Source organism: Temnothorax longispinosus, unplaced genomic scaffold, assembly GCF_030848805.1.
Source record: "Temnothorax longispinosus isolate EJ_2023e unplaced genomic scaffold, Tlon_JGU_v1 HiC_scaffold_34, whole genome shotgun sequence".
NCBI classification, from domain to species: Eukaryota; Metazoa; Arthropoda; class Insecta; order Hymenoptera; family Formicidae; genus Temnothorax; species Temnothorax longispinosus.
In genome coordinates, this window is record NW_027270165.1 from 118,675 (window position 1) to 144,170 (window position 25,496).

The window sequence follows — 25,496 nt, forward strand, 5'->3', positions numbered from 1 at the left end:
ATAACATCACCTAGGATGTTCACACAATGAGTATATCAAAAAGGCTCAATCCTTATCTCTCTCGTTTATCCAAGACTTCGAAAGGGCTCGTGATTCCTGTCGAAAAGGCTCTCTCGAACGTTTCAGAAAAATGGCTGCCTTCCTTCGTTCCACGTGCTGGCATGTCTCGCCGGGACGGATATCACTGGATTCCTCTCGGTGATGATCGTAATTGTCCGTATCTTTCGTTGATTGAGGTATGAGAAATAATTATGTTACTATTGTACACGGAGAGGCAGATATCAGCTACCTCACAACTTAACGACACGATGCACAAAAGATGACGCAATTCTGTATCGAATTTAGATATAACGCACGATGTATCGTGCACGAGATCTGGGTAACGAATGCTCGCTCGCCTGGGCTGCGCGCCCCTCCCAATATCCTTACGCAAGCGCGCGGGAAGTCCGCGCTCGGCCGTTCTCGAACGCCTGAGTTACTACGCGGTCGGGACCTATTTTTCGCATACATATTCGCGCGTTCCGACCTACCGCAATACGAACGCCATAGATGGCTGCACTTATACAATCTCTCTCTCTTTACACGTTGATTTCAAACATTTCCGCCCGCCTTCGTTAACGTAGTTGACGAATAAATTGCAAACAAACCCGATCAACTGCCAAAGGACACAACTTAGCAATTGGACGTTTAAATTCTGACGATTGAGTCTTGACCGTAACAACTCTAGTAAGACCATCAGGTCCTGGGTGTATTTTAATAACTTTGCCTAAAGGCCACTTCGACGGTGGATAACGCTCATCAACCACGAGAACCACTGAACCCTCTGTTATAGAATGATTTACACTATTCCATTTATAAATAGCAAGTTGTCTCTGTAAGTAATCTTTTGACCAGTGCGACCAAAAGTGCTCAAGTTTTTGTTGCAGTAATTGCCATCTGTTTAAGTGAGAAATTTGAACTAAAGATAATGATGGTTCAGGAATGGTTGAGAGAGCGCCTCCAATAAGAAAATGCCCCGGGGTAATAATTGAAATATCATCTGGATCGTCCGACAATTGACAAAGAGGACGCGAGTTTAATACTGCCTCAATTTGTGTTAAAAGAGTAGTCATGTCTTCGTAAGTTAGTAAAGTATCCCCAATTGTGCGTTTTAAATGATACTTGACTGATTTGACACCAGCCTCCCATTTTCCTCCGAAATGAGGAGCGGAAGGAGGATTAAACTTCCATTGCGTGCCATCACCTAATAAACAAGAAGCTATGTCTTTCCAATGATCAGAGGCCTCAGAGAAAAGTTGTTTAAATTCCTTATCGGCTCCCTGAAAGTTCGTTCCACAATCACTAGTAAGAGTAGAACATATACCTCGTCTGGAAGTAAAACGTCGATAAGCAGCAATGAATGCTTCTGAGGTGTAATCAGTGACCAACTCTAAATGAATAGCTGAAGTAGCGAGACAAACGAAAAGTGAAATATAGCCTTTATATGTCTTAGCTTTTCTACCCTTCCACGTTTTGAGAGTAAACGGTCCAGCATAGTCTACACCTGAGTGTAAGAATGCTTGAGATGGAATAACTCGTTCAACTGAGAGCTGCCTCATAAGTTGTTGAGCTCGTTGTTGACGAAATCGAGTGCATCTAACACACTTCAGAATGAATGACTTAACCACTACTCGACCTCCTATAATCCAATAAGTTTGTCTAATAAAAGCTAACGTAACTTGTGTTCCACCATGAAGGGTTCGAGAGTGTGCGTCTGATATAACTAAATTCGTGAGAGCTGAATCTTTGGGTAGTATGAAGGGATGTTTATTTTCTTCTGTTAATAAGGAATTTTGAAGTCTTCCTCCTACTCGAAGCATTCCATTTGCATCTATATAAGGAGTTAGGCGTACTAACGGATTCGATTTAGAAAGTGATTGTCCTTGCGAGATAATTTTAATCTCAGAAGAGAATGAACAACGTTGAATAATCTTTATCCAAAAGTCACGCTCATGACAAACATCACTAACTGAAAGAAGAGGATTTATAGTTACATCAAGATCTTTGCGTGTCCTACGAATAAACTTTCTACACAACGCAGTAACGCGAAGCAATTTTGTAAGATTCAAATATTTATAGATAAGATTCCATACTTCTGAGACTTTATTAGTGACCACCGAACAGATTTTGTTCTCTCTTTCTTCAAGGTTTTCAATGCCACATGGCAACGGAGTTTGTGGCCAATCAGAACTGGGTTGAGAAAGCCATTCTGGTCCACTCCACCATATGGAGCTTTCACTCAAATGCGAAGGAGAAATCCCTCTCGTAGCTAAATCCGCCGGATTTTTAATTCCTGGAACTAAACCCCACTTACATTGTGGCAACGAATCTTGGATGAAACAAACTCTATTACGAACAAATTCCTTCCATCGAGGATGATTGGTGATCCATGTGTAAGCAACTTGCGAGTCTATCCAAGCGAATAAAGGAATATCAAGTCTTTCGAGAGTAAGAAGAATCGAGATCATCAATTTAGTGAGTAGAACTGCTCCTAATAATTCTAGTCGCGGTATAGTAAGTCTTTTTAGAGGGGCTACCTTCGTCTTTGCTGCTACAAGTGTGACGGTAACTACTGACTCATTAGAACAAGACCTAAGATAAACAACAGCAGCGATTGCGTGCTGAGATGCATCGCAAAATCCATGAATTTCAAATGAGTCAACTTGGTTTGATCCAATCCATCTTGGAAACGTAAAGCTTGATGCTTCTTGTAACTGGCACATGAATTGCTTCCATTTAGCTAAAAGGACAGGAGGGAGTTCGTCATCCCAGTCAAGTCCACTAGACCATAATTCCTGAACAAGAATCCTGCCCGAAATAGTAACAGGAGATAGAAATCCTAATGGATCGAATATCTTTGAAATAGTCGAGAGAATAGTCCTTTTCGAAATGACATTTGGTTCTTCAAGATTTAAAGTAAATCGAAATTGATCAGTCGATGGATGCCAAGCTAAACCTAACGCATGTATGATGGAAGATTCGTCTATTTAAACAGATGTATTGTTAAGTCTATGATTCAAAGGAATAGAATTTAGAATTTCTGGATTATTGCTGACCCATTTCTTTAAAGGAAAACCGCCCGCCATGCAAAGATTGTTTACTTGCTCAATTACCAATTGTGTTTTCTCAATTGTATCTTCTCCTCCAAAGAAGTCGTCGATATACCTCCCTTTTTTCATAGTTGGCATAGCCAAGGGAAATCTATGACCTTCGTCAAGAATCAATTGCTCAAAAGCCCGTAATGCTAGAAAGGGTGCGCATATTAAACCATAAGTTACTGTGAGAAGAATAAAGATGATAAGTTTACCAAGAAAATCTATCCACACAATCCTTTGAAAATCCCAATCGTCAGGATGTACGCGTATCTGTCTGTACATCTTTTCAATATCCGCGAAAAAGACGTATCGAAACACTCGAAACCATATGAGAACGTTAAACAAATTGATTTGCAATTTTGCTCCCGCATGTAGAATTTGATTAAGCGAATAACCGGTAGTTGTTTTACTGGAGCCGTTAAAAACGACTCGCAACTTTGTACTGAGACTCTGTTCTCGATAAACTCCGTGGTGAGGCATATAATAGACTCTGTTTGGTTCAATTAGATTTTTATCTACGCGCTTCATATGGTTCAATTTCTCGTATTCCTCGATGAAATCCGTATACAATTTACCGTGAGACTTATTATTCGAAAATTTATTAGACATATTAACCATTTGTCGAATGGCTTTAGCTTTGGAATCTCCTAATTTATCCGGAGAATCTTTAAACGGAAGTTTAACGATATATCTACCGACCGCGTCGCGAGAGTGAGTAGCCTTAAAATGATCTTCGCAATCTTGTTCGTCCTTAGACAACGTTTGAGTAGACAATGAAACTTCTTCTGTTTCCCAGAATCGTTTAAGTAGATCATGAAGATCATCATTAACTGACACGTGATAGCCCTGAGCATGAGAACGAATTTGGTTAAGACTAGCTAATCCTGAAACAATCCAACCGAGTTTGGTCAACTGAGCGATAGGAGTATTGGGTTCTCCCTTTACTATACCTTCCTCTATAATCTGAGTGTACAAATCTATTCCTATTATTAGGTCAATGGAACCTGGCTTATTAAATGACGGATCTGCTAGATTAAGATTCTTCAAATGCAACCATGCATCCTTATCATACGCAAGAGAAGGAATAGACGAAGTCAACTTTGGCAGAATATAAGCGGTTGTTTTTATTTCGAATTTAGATAAAAAACGTGGTTTGATTACGAACGAGGTGATACCTTTAGTTTTATTAGTCCCTTGTCCACCGATACCTGCTAAAGAGATTGAAGAGTTACGACGAGGCAGGTTAAGTTGTTGAACTACTCTTTCCGTAATAATTGATACCTCTGACCTGGGATCGATGAGTGCTCGAACACTCCTTGTTTCATTTCTATCAAAAATTATAAATACTCTAGCTGTCGCTAATAAGACACAAGAAGCAGGTACATTTGAATCGACAATAGAATGTAAAACTTTAGCAGCGTTCGTATCCATCACAGCAGAACTAGATTGAACCTGATCTTCAGACTTTACATCTTTCTTTTCCGACGAAGCTTCTACTTTGTGTATTGTAGTATGATGCTTTTTCCCGCACTTCTGACAACGTTTAACTACCTTACAATGGGAAACTCGATGATTTCCTAGGCAATTGAAACACAGTTTGTGTTTAGTTACGAGTGCTAATTTCTGAGCTAAAGTCTCATCCACGTATTTAGGACATTTCATAACGTAATGTTTTCCTTTACAAATTGGACAAACGTTTTTATTTGACCCTGAATTGTCATTTGATTGACCCTGATAATATGTTTTGGCTGTAGCTGGTTGAGACTTAAACTGAAACTTGATCCCTCGAGATTTCTCATAAGCCTGAAGTGAAAAAAGACGAGTTACTAAGAATTCGATAAGATCCTTCCATGAAGGAGGGATTTTTGAGGAACCTAATTTATTCTCCCAAGCTTTCACCGATTCCGAATCTAACCTTCTCACCGTTGAGTAAACAAAAATGGCATCCCACGTTTCAACTGGCTGTTGCAAAGTTTCCAGAGTTCGATAAATTTGAAGCACAGTGGTATACAACAGCTCTAACTCGACAGACGATTCTTTTGTCATAGGCTTCAGATTAACTAATGAATTTAATGCTGTGTTGACTTGAAGTCGAGTATTATCATAAAACGATACTAATGATTCCCATGCCTTTAAAAAGTTCTCTGCAGTTAATGTAGTGTTTTGAATCAAATGAGCTGCTGTACCAATTAAACTAGTTTTTAGGTATTGCAACATTTCAACAGCCGTTAAGGATGTAGATACAACCATAGAATGGAATAAATCTCGATACTCAAGCCATTTTGCAGGATTACCATCAAAGGTAGGAATATCCATCCGTGGAAGCCTAGCATATGGTGAACCATAAGACATCACATGGCTAGTCGAAGGAATTTTATTAGACAACGATGGAACTGACACAGAATTAGTTAAAACTGGTTGCTCAGAAGTTACACTATCTTTTGTTGCACTTGGTTCATTAATACGAGAACTAGACCTTACGACAACTGGTTCCTCTTCCCTAAGACTCGCTCCTAACACAACTGGTTCACGTAAAGAAAGACTAGACTTTATTTGTTCAACAGATGCTAGATAACATATACGCGTATCCGTATATAATGATTCCGAAAAGTATGAATGAGTCAAAAGAGGTATTCTTTCATCTCTTGGAAGTCTAGTGAGAGCCATCAGAATGCCCTCATTCTCCCTACTGAATTGAGTCCAAAGATTATTAAGAGATGCCACGTACCTATCTATTTGTTGTTGAGTAATTACCGGGGACCCTTCATTTATAAAATTATCATAGGCGTTTGCTATGAAACTACTTAAGACGAGTTGTTGACCGAGACGATTGACTATTGAATCCATTGTTTTGAATTCAATTCAAAATGGCTTTAGTGAAAATATTTAATCTGAATATTTCTATATGTAAACCTTCGCGAAACTCTATTTGTTGCTTCCTCAATCCGGATGTACTTTGTAAATGTATCAATAGCTAAAATGAATCTTTACTTTACTATCTTTATCCGGAATCATAAATCTATATCCGGCTCGAAGGACCAATGTTTGCACAAGCTCGCGCACAAGCCTGATCTCGAGAATTAGATGAGGAAGGAACAAATAAAAAGAATCCGTTTATTGAGAGAGATTGCGTTTCGTAATGTATATGTAATTCAAAAAAAAAGAAGTTTAGAGTGGGCAGAACTATACAAAGAATACCAACATTTGTTGCGTAGGAGAAGGGAAACTGCCCTAAAACCTTCCCAGTATTCGTGAACAAAATTGTACATAGATAATATAAAAGACAATAGAAATACAATAAATGCATAAAAGAACAAATAAATGGTTATCGTAGAACAGTCCTTTCTTTAAATATGTATCATAATATATTTTGAAGTTTTACTAAGGCTCTTCTTTATCATATAAAAGCTTCATTAGAAGAAAATTGTCATAGTATTTTTTCTTATAATCTCTCTTGACGTAGTCAATCTCAGCATTAGTTACTCTTCTCTAAAGAAAGGATCGTTGGAAACATAAACATAAATCAATTATTACAAGAATATCACTTCAGATAAAATTTGTATAATTTGGGAAATAATGCATCAATCTTTTATTTCTAATTACTGAATAACTCTTATCCTTCTATTAAATGAATTATTTGTAAGTTTAATACTGATTGAGTATTACCAAACTCGTTTCTGAATCACAACAAAGCATTATACTATATCACGAGCGATTACTAAAACATAAGCTATACATACAATATGAGCAACGACAAAAACATAAGCAATAAGTTTCTCACTGAGTTTACTGAATTAAATATTTTAATATGCAGTCTTTGATTGACACATTAATTCACCACAGCATGAACGTAATACTAGATAATTCGTAATTCGCAAGATAATTATTAGAAGATTATAAAGTAATTGAATAAGAACTTTTTTAGCAACGCACTGAAACGAATACTCGGTAGTTTTATCATCACGCAAGAGACGATTTATATATTTCGCAAGAAACGCATTTTCATTTAATACGTATTACAAGTGAATGTAAAGAATGTTCGCAAAGTAACGTAATAAACAATAAGAGATATTGTATAATCAATTATAATGAAATAGACGCACAAAAGAAAGAAATAAAGTTTTTTACTTGTCACGAAAATGGTTGCAACCGAACGATTAATTATTTACTTTACTTTAGACTGAGCTCAGTATTATAATTAGACTCGAGATAACTTTTTACTGTCTTTTTCAAAAGGCGAGGAAGTTTTCCTCTCAATTGCTCTCGTGATCTCTGCGAGCTGTAATGGCAGAGAATAACCTTGAGAGGATTGATGATCTCTCTCGTAACGGTAGACGAATGTCTAACGTTCACACTCAGTAACGGTAGACGAGAGTCTAACGTTTTCACTCGAGTATATTTAAACAGGTTACCTTTCATAGACGATAACATCACCTAGGATGTTCACACAATGAGTATATCAAAAAGGCTCAATCCTTATCTCTCTCGTTTATCCAAGACTTCGAAAGGGCTCGTGATTCCTGTCGAAAAGGCTCTCTCGAACGTTTCAGAAAAATGGCTGCCTTCCTTCGTTCCACGTGCTGGCATGTCTCGCCGGGACGGATATCACTGGATTCCTCTCGGTGATGATCGTAATTGTCCGTATCTTTCGTTGATTGAGGTATGAGAAATAATTATGTTACTATTGTACACGGAGAGGCAGATATCAGCTACCTCACAACTTAACGACACGATGCACAAAAGATGACGCAATTCTGTATCGAATTTAGATATAACGCACGATGTATCGTGCACGAGATCTGGGTAACGAATGCTCGCTCGCCTGGGCTGCGCGCCCCTCCCAATATCCTTACGCAAGCGCGCGGGAAGCCCGCGCTCGGCCGTTCTCGAACGCCTGAGTTACTACGCGGTCGGGACCTATTTTTCGCATACATATTCGCGCGTTCCGACCTACCGCAATACGAACGCCATAGATGGCTGCACTTATACAATCTCTCTCTCTTTACACGTTGATTTTAAACACAGAGGTATAGAAAGATAATGTAATCAAAGTGCGATGGTTTCGATTATAGGGGTTTAGAAGCTTATGGGGCTATATGGTTATGGGATTATGAGGTTTTGAGGGTTATAAGATTAAGGGGTCATGGGGTTAATAGTTTATGAGGGTTTTAGGGCCAAACAGCTTAATTAAAGCGATTATTGGGAAGAGACAAGTCGTTTAAATCATATTGTAAGATCACTTCATCAGGTTTTTGGGTTATTTTGCTTATGGGGTCATGGGTTTATGGAGTTTTTCAAAAAGGCCACCCAAATTTTGAAAGCCCTTGCTTATACGAACATTTTAAGCACAAACTCAATATTTAAAGTCGCTTCAATTTTTGGACAGAGGGAGGGACCACTTGACGTGGAATGTCACACATATACATCATACGTACACTTAGTTAAAGAATTATGTAATTCAATTCCGATCTTGATTGTAATAATAGCGGGCAGAATGTCCATTTTCAAATAGGTTTTCCCTTAAAAATCCTGCCCGATCACCCCCGTACTTTTGTAACACCGGCGAAGAATGCACACAACATATACCTTACACATACATTCTACACCTAAATCTATCTTAAATGTTTTCAATCTCGCGTTTCATTTGCCTAGTTTTCACTTATTGTAATATCGATAGTTTACTCAACTTATATTTGTAATAAATGTTTTATTTATGTTAAATATAAATTCCCATCTCATTTATTTATAACTTAAGACCTGACTCACTACTCTTCTCTCTCTCAAAATCGCACGAGATCCGATCCTGAGTTAAAGGGATTAAATTCCCTGACTCAAAAGAGAACCGATGATCGCACCGCTCACGGAAGGCGTCCTAGCGTCCCTACGGACGTTGATCCTTCTTGAGCCATTGAAAGTACATTCTGCTCGCGCCACCCGCTTCAAAGCGTGTACCTGCGAGCAACATTTGTAAGTATCTGGTTGCGTCCTTCCTTACCCCTACTCCTCTGGTTAGCTTTTCCTTCGCTTCCCAGTTTTTCTTATCCTAATCCTGGGGTTGGACGTAACATTAAGTATGGATAGAGATAAAAATCTAAAAACAGTCATGGAAGCTACTTTCATTTAGTATAAAAACACCAAAATTTCCGCTAAATTAAAAATGTTTGAGGAAAATCTTCGGTAATTTGTCATGAAATGCTCATATGCATACATGTACATACATACATACATATACATAAGGAAATGAATTGGTCTATTTTCTTATGCATATGTTGTCACGCTTTTTCGTTGCCGAAAGCGGAGCAAAAAGGGGGAGAGCGGGATGGAGGGTCTCTCACGTTCGGAGCCCTCGCCCTCGGACGGCGGCTTGACCGCGATGAATCGTTTGGGCGCTAGACGCGCACGAGTCGCGTCACTGAATCGCGAAACGACCAGGTCCGCGAAAGTCGGCACCGTCCTCGGCACGAGGGGTTAGCTAGCTCACCTAATGGTGGAGGGGCAGGGTGTATGCCGGGCAGCGCTGGAGTTTGCGGGGACGGGGAAATAAATCGCACGAACGCAGATAATTTAACAATGAGTGTACCAACAGGCTTTATTCCGAACGCAGTAAACAAAAAAAGGCGATGGACAGAGGGAAAGTAATAGCAAATAAACTAAGGGAACGCGTCGGATGAAATATAATTAATAAGAACGAACGGCACAGGGTACCTCCTGTCCCGACAACGTAAATACGAACCAGGCGATTGTCAGTAATACGCGGGAGAACGCAATTCGCGAAATATCATGCAACCTCGCATAAGCTACCGCCGGGTCGAATACGGATTAGTACACAGAATACGAAACTTAATGCGGATCGCCACTTGGACCACGAGAAGATCACGACCTGTCATACGATGGAGTACGAAGTTTAGCGTAAATCGCGGACTATGGTACCGAAATACGGAGAGGAGGTAACCCAGAATAACGCGGGTCCCGCCAACGCAAAGACTAAATAGGGGAGGCTCAATCACACGCGAATAACGCCGCTCGCGAACTCTCCCACGACATCGCATACGGACGTTAATAACGGGGTCGAATCAGGTCGAATACAAGCGGTAATACGAAGATGATAATACAAACTATAATGCGAGAGGCGATAATACAGATTATAATGCGAGAGATAATGACACAAACGATAATGCGAGAGGCGATAATACAGATTATAATGCGAGAGATACTAATACAAACTATAATACGCAAGGTGATAGAAAACGGATAGAAACGCGGCGACCATGAGTACGGCGTGAGACCACGTCGCTCGGCCCGACAACGCAACGCGCGTGATCGAGGAGCACGCGGCCCTCACGTGCTCCGAAACCGCTGGAACGCTCCAGTAATGCTAAATTAACGCGTATCGCGTACCCCGTTAACCGGGGGCTCTTTGACGCTTCCCGGACCGGATCTCCCAAGGCTCGCTTCAATTACCCTGCCGACGACAACCACGTCCGGGGTCCCACGCGCTTGGTGTCGACCGCCGACCGAAACTTTACGCCGAGCTTGCCTGCACGGCTAACGTAAAATATGGCGGGTCGACAACATAACGGGAGCGCAACCCCCTCGCAGTCCGCTCGTGACTCACAGTCAATTAACGGGCGACCTCACCGACACGCTGCTCCCGGGGCTCGTCCTCGCCGTCGTCCTCCTTCCTCGTTCAGGTCGGCTGGGGTCACCCACGACGGGCCGGGCTTCTCGCGGGCAAAAGCGGATGGCAACGCGGAACGCGTCTAGTCGGTTCGGCGGATAGCGCAGAAGAGGAAGAGCGACGTCGCTCTCGATCGCGGGTCGAACATTTCGCCCCTCGCGGGGCTGCGCGCGGCCGTTCTGCGTAGCGGCTCGGCCGTCATCGGCGTCGCGCAGGATTCCGGACGCTCCGTATTATCGATCGGCGCAACGCCATATCTCGGAGGGGCGCCGTGCACTCTTACTCCGCTTTCGGGCCCGTCTGGCCCTTGATACTTCCTCCCTGGGAGGGGACCGCCCTGCTGTAAGCTCCGGCCGCTGCCACTCCGCCTCCGGGTTTGACCCTCCGCCCTCTCGGCGTCCACGATTAACGGTGCTCCGGGTCCGGGGCGCCGGGCGTCCTCGCGGGGGCACTCCTGGCCGCTCCTGCCAGGCCCACTCGGACTCCTGGTAGCGTCGCTCGCACCTCGCCTCGCCGGGCCGTCTCTCTCAAACCGAATACGGGTGGCCTGTAATTTCCTGCCGATAGCTGGTCTTTGTTGCGTGTCCTCCTCTTCGGTCGGTGGGGCGCCGCTCATACAAAATTACAAATAAATCAATTCTCTGTCGCATTTTACAATTAGATCCCCCTAGGGAGATCTCGACGCTCGGTATGCGCTCCGGGCCCGTTATGGGGCGCAAACCCCACGCCTTGTGACGGCGGCGGGGACGCTGCCACGCGCGGTGAAGCCGTAACGTCACAATGTATATAGACAAATCAATTTTTTTATGTTTATGCGCTATGAAAATTTGTCTAGATAAATCCTTAAAGACTCTATGTCTGTAAGAGACTGTGTATCTGTAAGAGACTCTGCCTCTCATCACGCTCGTCGAAGACAAATGTATAAAAATATATTTATTTTTCTCATATGATTTTTGTGAACTATGTCACAACTATTATCAGGTCTAAAGACACCAGCAAAAGATATAGTAAATTTAAAGTGCGACGAATATCCAATTCCTTAAAAGAAAAGTAATAAGCACTTGTAACGAATTAATGCAAAGAAAAGAAACCCAATTTGTAACGCTGTAGAAATGTACAAAGTAAAGAGGCAATTATAAGCATTTCTTACGATTTTTTAATAATTTAATACCACTTGTAATAAACTTTTTATAAAAATATAAAGAATGTATTGAATCTTTTATGGACTCATAATGCTGAAAAATATTAGTCACGTATTACAGGGAATATACTGATACAAAAAATCGTATAGTGCCTTTTACGTCATGCAAACTTGTATGTTGTGTACCAAAAAGGAAGTTGTAAATAATATTATTGTTCACGAGTCGATGAAAAGTTGTACAAATTTCCACAATTAGTTTATTTTATTTTTGTTTCTTCCTTTAAATCATGTTAAATTGAATCGTTATAATTTGTGTTATGTTATTTATAGTTTTTCACTTGATAAGAGCCCAAACCAAGGGCCGAAACGTCGTGATTGTACGAAACCCGTTTGCCAGTTAAGTTGAAAAAATTGAAATACATTGTTATTCATCACTGGCGAGTTACGAAACTGTTTATTTTTATTATTCACCTTTGACTGAAACAATGCTGCCTCCTATTAGAAGCTTCTTTTACACCACGAGTCAACGCTATGGAAGTGACAGCACTAAATTATTGAAAGATATTGGATCAACATCAAGACCAGATCCCACACTATTAAACAGTAATTAATTTTTTTACTTCGGTGCCGAAGACAGGACATGTTACCATCGCATATAAGGAACCTACGAGCTAATGTACGTTTTCACAAGAGTTCTACGAATAACTTGTTAGACTATTATAAAAAGCGATACCAGCGTTAAACTTAGAAATTAAGGATCTTATTCAATATGGGAATTTTTTGCGCTTAAAAATTGAAGACACAGAGAGAAGACTATTGCTAATGTTACCAGAACAGCTAGTGATTGATTTTTTTAGACTTAATAACGATAAAATTCTTCGACACAAAAATTCGGTCAAAGATAAACTTATTAAAAAATTTGACGAACTAAAAAAGAAAGCACAAACACAGAATCCGTTTTTTAAAATAGATAATAATAAATGGCTTGTTAATATTAGTACCAAAGTAGGGGAGAGTGGGCTCCCTTGAGCCACGGGGTCCAATGTGACAGTGCGAGTTTTCTGTATTAACGTTCTGCAAAATAGTGACGGTGGGTATGAAAACTTTCGTTTTCAAAACATATAACTTCCATCAAAAAATTATGCCAAAATAAGCATTGTTGCGGCCCCAATTAAAATAACAATAAATAGTATTAAGAATAAAGACCGCGAAGAACAATAGGGAACGCGACCGCGAAAGCCCGAAAGAATTACGCAACGCCGAATCAGCAAAAGATGAGTTGCGTGATCGGCCCACATACGATCGAGCAACTCAGCGATATCGAAGGACAGGACGAGGATTCAAAAGGAAGCGACAACAAGAGACGAGAGGGCAATCGGAGTCAGGGAGCAGATCAGTAACGGGCATTCTTGTACGCAATAACTGTAAAACGGATTTAAGTAAAGTATCGTTTATTGAACGTGTCGTGTGTTTTAATCCTTCCCGCCTCCTCCGTGGAATAAAAGATCCCCGGTGTCCCTCTTCCAAAAAAGAGGCACAACAAATGCATATATACTTTAGTTAAAGGCAGATATGTAATTGGAGCCTTGCAAAGTAAATTTTTACTTGTCGTAACTTTTTGATATTTATGGATTTCTAAGGATTCTACAGTTAAAAAAAATTCATAAGACGTTCGTCGGGATCTAGGTTCAATACCAAAGTGCGCACAAAAACGTTTAATTGTTTTGTATCTGAAATATTTACGATAAATAATATCAATGTTCAGTGGGGTCCAATGTGACGCAGGTTGATGGGGTCCTCTGTGCCACGCTTACAGAACTACACTTTTTCCTATAAAATGGAATAATTTCCATCGATATAATCATCTCCACACTTTTATTTTCTCTTTTTTTCACTGTTTAGTTACAGATCACATGTAATCGAGTCGCTATGAGGCAATATTCGTTGATTTCTACTAAAGTGAGGTTATATCGATGTTCAGTGGGGTCCAATGTGACGCAGGTTGATGGGGTCTTCTGTTCCACGCTTACAGAACTACGCTTACAGAACTACGCTTATTTTCTCTTTTTTTCACCCTTTAGTTACAGATCACATGTAATCGAGTCGCTGTGAGGCTTTGTTTTCAGTTTTCAATTAGATCTCTTCTACGTGTCACAGAATACCCTACCTTTCACATTACATGTCACAGTGTACCCTACACTATGGCTCAATCGACCCCACGCTTTTGGTCCACTGTGAAAAACGCAACATTTCGAAATATCATTATTTTTGCAAAATATTTTTGAAAATTTACTTCTTAAATCATTTACAAACAAAGTTTATTATATTAAACATCGAATAGTCTCATTTATATTATAATAAAGTTATTAAAAATCATTTTTAATGTGATTTGAAAAAACGTGGTTCAAGGGTGCCCACTCTCCCCTAATTCCGGACTCAGTGAAGAATATTTTAAGTCTCGGTGACAGGTTTGAATTACCTGTCAGTAACTTAAATAAAAAAGATCGGCTAAATTCGGTGTTGAAAGTTGCCAAAAACATAGAATATAATAATTTTAAGTTTCCTGTAAATTGTCTTAACGGAATTCGTAATAGTGTATCCAACTCCCTATCGACCTTTCTTAACAGTAGTAAACATTTAAATCACATAGATAGGTATGTTCTCAATGATTTTCAGACGTGTAAAAGGTTCCTAATTGACAATGATGATGTCCTTGTCACGAAAGCGGATAAAGGTCATATCACAGTAATTATGGACAAAACTGATTACATTAATCGGATGAAAGAATTACTCAATGATCAATCCACTTATAAAAAATTAACGAAAGATCCGATTAAACAAATAACTTCTAAACTGAATCAACTAGTTAAGTCCTGGCGTGACAATGACATTATCGACCAGAATTTATATAAACGATTAAATTGTACCAACGGCAATCTCCCAAGGTGCAACGGGCTGCCAAAGGTCCATAAAGAGGGATTTTCTCTATGTATCATTGTCTCTTCACTGGGAAGTCCATTATATAATGTCGCGAGTTTCTTACACGCAATCATACGTGAGTCCGTAAAAAAACCGAACTCTCACGTCAAGGACGGTTAATCCTTTGTGGATGAGATTAAAAAGATTAGTATTGGCCCAGATGAAATCCTTATATCCTTAGATGTCACAGCTCTTTTTACTAACATCCCCAAAGAACTTGTGATCATGGGAATTTGTTTAAAATTGCTTAAACGTTTATAACGATAGCGAAGGCGAAAATATAAATTAGCGTTACAGCACGGCAATTGCGAGCACCGAGACTTGAGCATTATCGCCGTGACTTTCGACGGGACGACCAAATGAGTAAACAGTGGAGACAAGGCATTTTTTGTTCGCTTTGTTTCCTCTGTTTATAATTGTCGATCGAGCATCTTTCGGGGACTTCTCTCGGTGAGGCGTGTATCGAAAAGTCTCGAATTTGCGAGGAGCCCCCGAGAGCTTAAAGGGACACGCGCTCTTGGCAACGCCGCCAGTCGCTCTCTGCTTTCCGAGTTGCCGCTGTCAATAATTCGAGTTGCTTGCTCCTTTTCTTTCGCGTGCGCTTAGTACTTAGAGTTGCTCGCTCTTTCGCTCGCTTAAACTTTCGCGCTGCCTGCATCGGCGCTTGCTTGCGCTTTCGCGACACGATCTCTTCCTTCGTTATAATTGCGATTCAGCTTTTGTAAATAGTGTATATAGACGAATAAACTGTGCTTGTCCGTTAACTCTGCTCTTTGACTGTCTCTTCCTATACGCGGTTCGTGTCCTCGCTCGCGCGCGCGGTCCGCTTTCGAACATTTATGGTCCTTCGAGCCGGATTCTGTGACCGGCGCTCGGGCTGTGAGTGACTTAAGTGACCTACCTCCACGTTCCGTCAAATAACATTGAGGGGAGACGATGAGTAAGGAGAACGCCAAGGAAATGACAGGAGCTGTCTCCAAGGAGACGAATAGAGAGATGGAGGGACTTATCCGCAGCCAACATGAGCTCTACGGGCGCATTGCTCGCTCGTACGAGAACCTGAGGAAGGTGGGATCACCAAATATCACCATCGGGTTGGTGGAAGCGCGTTTGCAGGCCCTCGAGTCCAACTGGGCGAAATTCGAGGCGCAGCACGAAAAAATATATGCCGCCTACTGGGAGATCCTGGTGGATCATGACTACGAGAAGAAGGACGTGCCGTCTACCGCAGAGGAGGCTTACATACAGCAAAATGGCATGTTCCTCGAGACGCTCCGCAAGCTCAAGAGTAAGGCGGACGGCGCTCCAGCACCGGCCGCTGCCGGGACGAACCCGCCTCGTACGACCTTGCCGCGCATTCAGCTGCCGGAGTTCGCGGGCAAATATGAAGAGTGGCCCGCCTTCCGTGACCTATTTTATTCGATCATCGGGAAGGATGCCTCCACGACTCCAGTTGAGAAGCTACACTACCTGAAGTCGTGCCTAAAGGGGGAGGCGGAACTCCTAGTGCGCAGCAGTGATCGGCAAAAAAGAATTTTTTGATATTAATTATTATTTTTTTTATAACGATTAATATAATAAATTATTATTTTAATTTTTTTTATAAAAAAAATTTTCTTTATTTATTTTTAAATTTTTAAAAATTTAATATTTAAAAATAAAGAAAATATAAAGGACCCCGCACAAAACCACGGAAAAATGGCTTTTGGTCGAATTGGCTGAAATTTGAATATGTTGTTATTCAAGTGATTCTGAAGAAATGTTTCCATAGGCCCAACCTTATCCTATGAACAGTTTTTGCGCTAGAAGCTCTGGAAGATTCAGATATGAGCTATTTTTCTAATTTTGGTTGTAGCGAAATATTTGCATTCTACTGGTGTTTGTGTTAAGTGTTACACGCACTTTCGCGAAGGTTCGTGTGAGCGTTACGTGTAGATGTGTGTGTGTGTGTGTGTGTGTGTGTGTGTGCGTGCGTGCGTGTGCGCGCGCGCGCGTCGTAATACGTACCATATACGCTCGTTTGCTTCACATATTACACACATTACACATACGCACGCACAAACGCGCGCGCGCGCACACACACACACACACACACACACACAAACTCTCTTAAAATATCCCTTCTTAGCGCTACCCAGGATGAACGACGTGGACGTGATAGGGTTCTCATCCCATTGGGGTGCTTTTTTAATGTGAGTCTCCTTGCCTCTCACATACGGGGTGCTTTTTTAATGTGAGTCCCCTTGCCTCTCACATCCGGAGTGCTTTTTTAATGTTAGTCCCCTTGCCTCTCACATCCGGGGTGCTTTTTTAATGTGAGTCCCCTTGCCTCTCACATACGGGGTGCTTTTTTAATGTGAGTCCCCTTGCCTCTCACATCCGGAGTGCTTTTTTAATGTTAGTCCCCTTGCCTCTCACATCCGGGGTGCTTTTTTAATGTGAGTCCCCTTGCCTCTCACATACGGTGTGCTTTTTTAATGTGAGTCCCCTTGCCTCTCACATAACGCCGTGCTTTTTTAATGTGAGTCCCCTTGCCTCTCACATCCGGGGTGCTTTTTTAATGTGAGTCCCCTTGCCTCTCACATACGGGGTGCTTTTTTAATGTGAGTCCCCTTGCCTCTCACATCCGGGGTGCTTTTTTAATGTGAGTCCCCTTGTCTCTCACATCCGTGGTGTTTTTTTAATGTGAGTCCCCTTGCCTCTCACATCCGGGATGCTTTTTTTCATAAGTCACCTTACCTCTCATATCTTTACTCTCCATGATTTACATCAAGTGGCATTGGTCTTCCAGCAGCATCTAAAATATCGTATAATATTCGAGTCGATGGATATTTTATTCCTTCATGATGGCGCGCATGACCAAGAAACCAGATGACTGTTGCTATGTGAACACAAGTTCCTAAAGTTCTTGCTCCTGATTTGCAGGTACAATAGTAACTTAAAATAGAATCTTCCTGCTCATTATCATCATTTTCACCGGTACGCTATCCATAGTTGGTAAGACGTCGCCTGTCTAAAACGAGAATATATTTTTACTCTTATCATTCCTCGACCGTTTTCTTGAATATCTAAAACGAACGCGTTTTCTTCGTTTCTCTGCATTGAGTCTTGTACGTATGACGGAGCCAATTCAACTTGATAAGTACCAACTGTCAGATCTTTAATGTATTCTAAAGTGAGATGTGGAAAATCTACAACTTGGTTATGATCAAGATCCACCCATTGACCTCTTCTTCTACGTAAATTCTCTACCTCCACTAATGCTTGAACTATATTTGGTTCTTGTGTCCTTTGTAATAATTCTCGAGCTTTTTCTGCAGTTGCATCTTGCATAAGTATAGGATCTCGGTATCTGTTAATTAAAGCACCAGCTATGCGATAAAAAGACCCAAGTTTTGGCAAATGAGAAGTGTTGATCGGTTGAGCCAAAAACTTAAAAACATTTTTAATGTGGCCATTTCTGGCTTCAACGATCCATCTAGTTTTTGTAACTAATCTAGATGCATTTGCTTCTTCAGTAGTGAACTGATTTTGTCCACGTTCGAGTAGCCTAGGCATATGATAACGTATATTTAAGTCTTCGAGCAGTGGAATAGCGTCGCGATATCCGCGGTCTACTATTAAAATATCATTTGGCTGTAACCACAATCTCATGCCATCGATATCTCGAACTCATTACGCAGAAGTGCCGCATCGTTATTCCAATAATCTGAAAAATATGGTCCCTGTACGTCAACGATGTATCCGTTAGGTGCCACGATTAAAACTGGTTTAACTAAGTGATTACCCTTGTGTATGCTGTACGATTGGCGCAGAACACGGAAGTTACTGCTTTTTTCAATTTCATTATATGTGCCGTCGATATATAAAATGGCTTTTTTATCATTTGGATTAGGATTATACAGTATGTTAGCAAAATCTGTTACATGTTGTTCAATATAATGCTCTCTATTAATAGCATGAAAACCAATATTTTGTGGAACAAAACGAATCATTAGAGATTTTCTGACAGTATCAATAGATAAACTAACAGCTTGTCTACTTGAGTACCTAAAAATAACTTTTAAGTAATTATCAGACATACCGTGTCTTAATTTGCACAAAAACATTATGAGGTCCTTTTTGCGAACATACCTGTGACCGTTTTCTATAGGTACTGGATCGCAGAAAGAAAATAAATTCGAAAATTGATCTGTAGAAAGCGACGTTAAAACCTGAAAATCGTCTTCATTAATGTCATTTTCATTATCGAATGAACAAGAGTTTGAAGCATTTGCGCGAAGTTCTTGAAGAAATGCTTGCAATTCTTGACCATTGATTACGTAGGCTCTATTGATAGATTGTAAAATAGGCTGAAAGATTTTCAAAAGGAAGCCTCTTTCATCCAGGTGGCGTGGACAAGACCTTACACCATCAGGAACAAATATATTACAATGTACAAATACATTCACTCTGGCTTGCAATGAAAGCCTATGAATATCATTAGGTGCATTACAAATTAAGCAAGTTTGTCTCTGCGTCTGAGTTAAAACATTCAGTCTGCAGCAGGTAGGGTCGCGATTTAAAATCGCCAGTTCTTCATTAATACTATTATTACAAATATGACATATTCGTGTTTGAGCATCAATGACGAGAGGCGGTCTTCCTTGCTCAGTACGCCTAAAAATCGCGATTTCTCTTTTCCCTACGTTATTTTCACCATACATTTGTGGCATCAATCTTGGTGCGAGCTGCCGGTTACATATGTAACAGGGTAAAACGATCCGAAAAGCCATATTAAGAAACAATTCTTTCTTATTTAAAAAATATGTTTATTAATATAATATGAAAATAAATTATGACAGTAACAAGCAGCGTTGTTTCGGCTCATCTATATAAGCTCCAAATATGCAGCAATATTATCTCCACTACTAGCGCTCGGCCCTTACATTCGATGCGTTCTACTTCGCTTAAGAGATACGAAGCGAAAAAAATGCTTTTATATAACACGTGCGTGGAAAGTGGCCCGTTACGCGCGCGCCATCTGTGCGACAAATAGCCAATTCCACACCGAGAAATCCTCCGCTCGAACAACGCGGCAATGTCTCATTCCCGCACAGTCTCTAGCGATTTTTTTCGCTCTGTTGACTGGACGAAGTCAGAGACTGCGAGCGCAACTGTAAATACTACGGCCTCTTTAATTTAAGCCCCTATGAAGTCTCCTTACGGTGATTTATTGCTAAGTTATCAGTTATAAAAGTAAATTGGTCCTTTTTTTATTCATTTTTTGAGATTGAAAATGTTTCATTTTTTACCAATAATCCACTTTTTTTTTAGCAAAAATTGTTTATTAGCGATAAATATAATACGCGCATATAATCTATATATATACAATTACAATATAACGCGCCTTGTTGTACGATAACGCCCACAATTCTCAACGGATTGTAATGAAACTTAACATACTTATTTTTTGGTCGATTTTCAAGGTTAAGTTCAAAGATGAACCAAATCGGTTGATTAGTTTAAGAATGGCAGCTACTTAAAGTTTTCATAATAACCCAAAAGTGACCACTTTCATTGTTTTTTTTTTTTCAAATAATTTTCGAATTAAACAACCTATCAAATTTCTGTAAAGCGCATATGAATATTCATAAAATAAGCTTCAATTTTTATGTCTTTGTATTTTACTAGAATAAAAATTACATATCTTTTTAATGAAATTTTGCTATTGCATTAGTTTCTAAGGCTTTACAAACCGTAGGTAACCCTGAGAAATCTACTTCCATTTCGGCCGAAAGGCGTTTTTAACTTTAAAGTAAATAAAAAAATTATCCTTAAATTTATTTTTAGTAAAAGCTGCAATTTTGATTATTCCAGACAAAATGAAAAAAACAAAACAAGGCGTTTCGAAATTTTCAAGGTTTCTTTGGAATACTTTAAACTTAAAAAAAAAATAGTTGATATCTTTAGTCTATCCACTATTTACAAAATTATTCCATGTTTAGCAAATATCTCTAAGCACACATATTTTTACCTTTTTTTCAATCGACAATTCTCAAAAAAAAATTTTTTTAAAAACAGTAACTACGTTTTATAAAGAATACTTTGAAGTTTGTACAACCTTATTTTGACTTCTTGTACGATTACCTTAATTAATAAGTTTCCTGAGTAAATAAATATCAAAGTTAAAAGTGTCATTTTTGCTTTGATAGCTGATAACTCAGAAACAAATCTCTGTAAGAAGCTTTTAGAGGTGCTCAAATTAAAGAAGAAGAAATAATCTTAACTGTTCTTAAAGAAAAATTCTAAAAAAAAAATTTCTTTGTCCCATGGATTGTTTCAAAGTGAACCAAAAATTTGGAATTATTTTCTATATTTTTCATAAAATTTGATTTATAGATTGATCAAAATACCTATGAACGTCGATCATATGCTATGGCATGTCGGAGGTTCACTGGGACACACTCATATGATAAAGTCGCCCGACTAATTGATTCTATTCATAAGTCATTTGAAATTGATAAAAAGAAACTTACATGTACAGTGACAGACAATGGGTCAAATTTCGTGAAAGCTTTTGATCAATTAGGAATTAGCAATTGTTCATTATTTCTTGGTAAGATTCGTCTATTTTTTAATATTAATTTTATTTGATTTATGTATCAAAATATAGCCTTCAAAATTATGTTACATTATATAAAATTAAAGTTGAACACTAAATTAACTAAAAGTTTTGGATGATTTTGATAATTAATAGATATTAATAAAAAATTTGAATCTTAATTTACACCAATATGATTTATTTTAGTATTAATTTTTTATAAAATTTCACAATGCTACCTATGTATTATTTCTTAATAAATAATTTAATTGGGCTCAAGTTATCTAATACTTTTCAAAAACAAATTATTTATTATATATATATTATATATATATATATACAGGGTGTTCGATATAAAAGTAACCACCCGAATATGGGGGGTAGATTGGGTCAAACTGAAAAGAAAAGTCTCGTACCATTTTGCAAAATTCGCAATAGTTAACGAGTTATTAAATAAAACGTCTGAGCGAATGAGCGCATAAAGAGCGATAGAGGCGGGCCTCGGCGGCTGGCTGGGCTGGCACGGTGCCCGGCGCGCGGCGAGCGGTGGGGGTCGAGAGACGAGCGGCGAGCGGGGCGCGGCGCGGCGCGGCGAACGTCGAGCGACAGATGTTATACACTGCGGCGAAAAAATATTAGAGCCGGCCCATACTAAACTTACGATAATTCCTTCGCGTAAACGGGATTTTGTTGTAACTTACAATAATTTACTTCGCGTAAACGAGTGAATTATCGTAAGTTACTACAGAAGTAACGCGCTCGCGTAAACGTAGTAACAGGTAGCACACGTATTGCATAGGCATTGCCGTAGCGTCTTACGCCTTAGATAATATTAATTAGTTTAGCTTGAATTATGTGTAATAGAAACATTTAATTTTAGTAAATTTAATTATTTTTTATGTCAAAGTTTACGAGGTTTAACAAGCTTTACTTTAACTTTTGTTTATGTTAGAATAACTTTAATGGTGCGTGTCCACCTGCGAGTAAAACTCTCGAGAGTAGCTCTCGAGATTGATTCTCGCAAATGGACATATTCCTGGAGAGTACCTAACGGAGAATGAATCGCAGCTCTCGGCGAGCGAACTTGTCAAGACCTACTCGCAAATCGACACGACGTTATTTAGAACATAACGTTACGCAGAACATAAAAATTTTAAAATTTTTTTATTTCTGTCACAGTAGTTATAAAGTATCGTATTCCACAATAGTTCATGATTTCCGCATTATTCAATAAGTTCCTTTGTGTCATCAAAGGAACAAACTTTTGCCATCTCGGTTTTTACTCTCAACATGTAGCTCTCAAAATACGAACAGCGTTCGAGCTTGGCGAGCTGATCTCCGAGAGTAAAATAACGTCGTGTCGATTTGCGAGTAGGTCTTGACAAGTTCGCTCGCCGAGAGCTGCGATTCATTCTCCGTTAGGTACTCTCCAGGAATATGTCCATTTGCGAGAATCAATCTCGAGAGCTACTCTCGAGAGTTTTACTCGCAGGTGGACACGCACCATTAAAGTTATTCTAACATAAACAAAAGTTAAAGTAAAGCTTGTTAAACCTCGTAAACTTTGACATAAAAAATAATTAAATTTACTAAAATTAAATGTTTCTATTACACATAATTCAAGCTAAACTAATTAATATTATCTAAGGCGTAAGACGCTACGGCAATGCCTATGCAATACGTGTGCTACCTGTTACTACGTTTACGCGAGCGCGTTACTTCTGTAGTAACTTACGATAATTCACTCGTTTACGCGAAGTAAATTATTGTAAGTTACAACAAAATCCCGTTTACGCGAAGGAATTATCGTAAGTTTAGTATGGGCCGGCTCTAATATTTTTTCGCCACAGTGTATAACATCTGTCGCTCGACGTTCGCCGCGCCGCGCCGCGCCCCGCTCGCCGCTCGTCTCTCGACCCCCACCGCTCGCCGCGCGCCGGGCACCGTGCCAGCCCAGCCAGCCGCCGAGGCCCGCCTCTATCGCTCTTTGTGCGCTCATTCGCTCAGACGTTTTATTTAATAACTCGTTAACTATTGCGAATTTTGCAAAATGGTACGAGACTTTTCTTTTCAGTTTGACCCAATCTACCCCCCATATTCGGGTGGTTACTTTTATATCGAACACCCTGTATATATATATATATATGTATATATATATATATATATATATATATATATATAGAAGATGCTACTGAAACACAAGCTTCACAAAATATTGACAATTATCAATCAGAGGAAGATGAAACAACAGAAATGGAATTATTTTTGGAGAGACCTAGCAGATATTCTGAAGCAATACTTCCACATCATATCCGTTGTGCTAGCCATACCTTTAACTTTTTGGCTACTACAGATGTTATTAATTTCATGAAATCATCTGATTTATTATATTCTCGTTATACTAAAATGATTGAAGGCTGTAACTCTTTGTGGCGATTATTAAAGTCACTAAAACAGAGTGAAAATCTGATAAAATTACTCGGCCAAAGTTTAAAAAGACCAGTTATAACGCGCTGGAATTCCTTGTATGATGCGCTGTTACAAATTTTGAGCCTAAGAGACAAGATTTTATTACAGGTTGAATTGTTAGGTGTGAATAATCCCCTCGATAAAGATGATTTCAGGTAACTATAACTTTTATGCTAATTAGTCATCATATCTTACTATCTAAACAAAAGTTTTTTTTTATCAAATACCGAAATTATAAATATATGCGTTATAAAGATCTAAGTTCTTTATTGGCAGTGTTATAATTTTTTCTCAAAAAGTGATTGCTTTTTCAATCAAAATTTAATTAATAAAATAATATTTTTTAATTTTTTATAAAAATTTTTAGTATAGCTCTAGCATGAGATATGCCTTAATGTTATATTTAAATATTTATTTTATTATTTTATTTCTTTATCAATTTTTAAGCATATATTATAGTTCAATAATTTTACAGATTCATGGAAGAATATCTTCATTGCAATCGGCCAATTGCCTTAGCACTTGACAAATTACAAGGAGATCAAGTAGCTTCGTATGGGTATTTACTCCCTACGTTGATATCTGTGAAAAATAAGTTACTGGCTTGTAAAGAATTATATTTCCATTTTTGTCAAGACCTGGTGACTGGATTATTAGCAGCATTGGAAAAACGATTTGATAACATTTTTAAAGTAGTAGACGAAGGCCGAAACAGTGCAGTCGCTGCTGCGAGTCACCCTCAATTTAAACTAGACTGGTTAAAATGCTTAACGGACGAAGCTCAAGATAATGTTATTTCGGCTATCAAGGATGCCATTAAATCTGTTAGTAACAAATCAGATCCGAAACAAAAAAAAAATAATTACTGATGATTTTTTTGATTTTCAAAGTCATTCAGACTCATCTAGAAGGCTTGCAACATTTGGAACTAATGATCTAGAAATAGTTTACCAACAGTTTGTTGATGAGAGTCCAACCGACCTTGAATTATTAAATTTATACCCGACCGTTAAAGTTTTTTTAAAATTCAATACAGCTTTACCTTCATCAGCGCCTGTTGAACGATTATTTAGTTATGCAACTATGTTTAATTTGCCTAAGTATAATAAGCTAACAGATGAAAATTTTCAATTTAGAATTATCATGAAGTGTAACGCTAGCGCAGCCAAATGCAAAAGTGATTAATAAATAAATTCAACTATTAAAATTTAAGTTGTTAATTAAATACTTACCTAAAATAAAATATTTATTAATTTATCAATCATTAACTGTGGTGGCCATATTTTCAAAAAATCAGAAAATTTCAGGAAGTTTTAAACGAATTGAAATAATCCGGAATTTTGTAAGAAACATGAAAAAATTTTTATTTTCAATAAAAAATTGTAATTTTTCAAATTTTTAGTTCACAATATTTCTTGAACAAATTAACCGGCTTTATTCAGATTGGCGGCAATCAACGTGGCTTATTAAGCTTCAAAATTAATAAATTTTTGAAATTGATAAGTCGATTAG

General features: G+C 39.0%; 1 protein-coding gene across 1 annotated transcript; it reads right to left on the minus strand.

Moving 5' to 3' along the window:
- Nucleotides 1–2,608: 2,608 nt before the first annotated feature.
- On the minus strand, nt 2,609–5,180 carry LOC139824365 (uncharacterized). Its single transcript, XM_071796893.1, has 5 exons — nt 5,058–5,180; nt 4,482–4,937; nt 3,347–4,232; nt 3,141–3,283; nt 2,609–2,779 (listed from the first exon to the last, which is right to left on the minus strand). Exons 1-5 carry the CDS (start codon nt 5,178–5,180, stop codon nt 2,609–2,611), a joined length of 1,779 nt encoding a protein of 592 aa, XP_071652994.1.
- Between the last annotated feature and the right edge of the window lie 20,316 nt (nt 5,181–25,496).

Excerpts from the sequence above, each read along its gene's own strand:
- LOC139824365 (XM_071796893.1), bottom strand. The coding sequence starts at position 5,180 with ATGACAAAAGAATCGTCTGTCGAGTTAGAGCTGTTGTATACCACTGTG. Across the intron at positions 4,233-4,481 it reads TCTTATTAGCGACAGCTAGA|TTGACTTCGTCTATTCCTTC; the intron begins GTATTTATAATT and ends ATTCTGCCAAAG. Across the intron at positions 3,284-3,346 it reads TGTGTGGATAGATTTTCTTG|CATTACGGGCTTTTGAGCAA; the intron begins GTAAACTTATCA and ends CACCCTTTCTAG.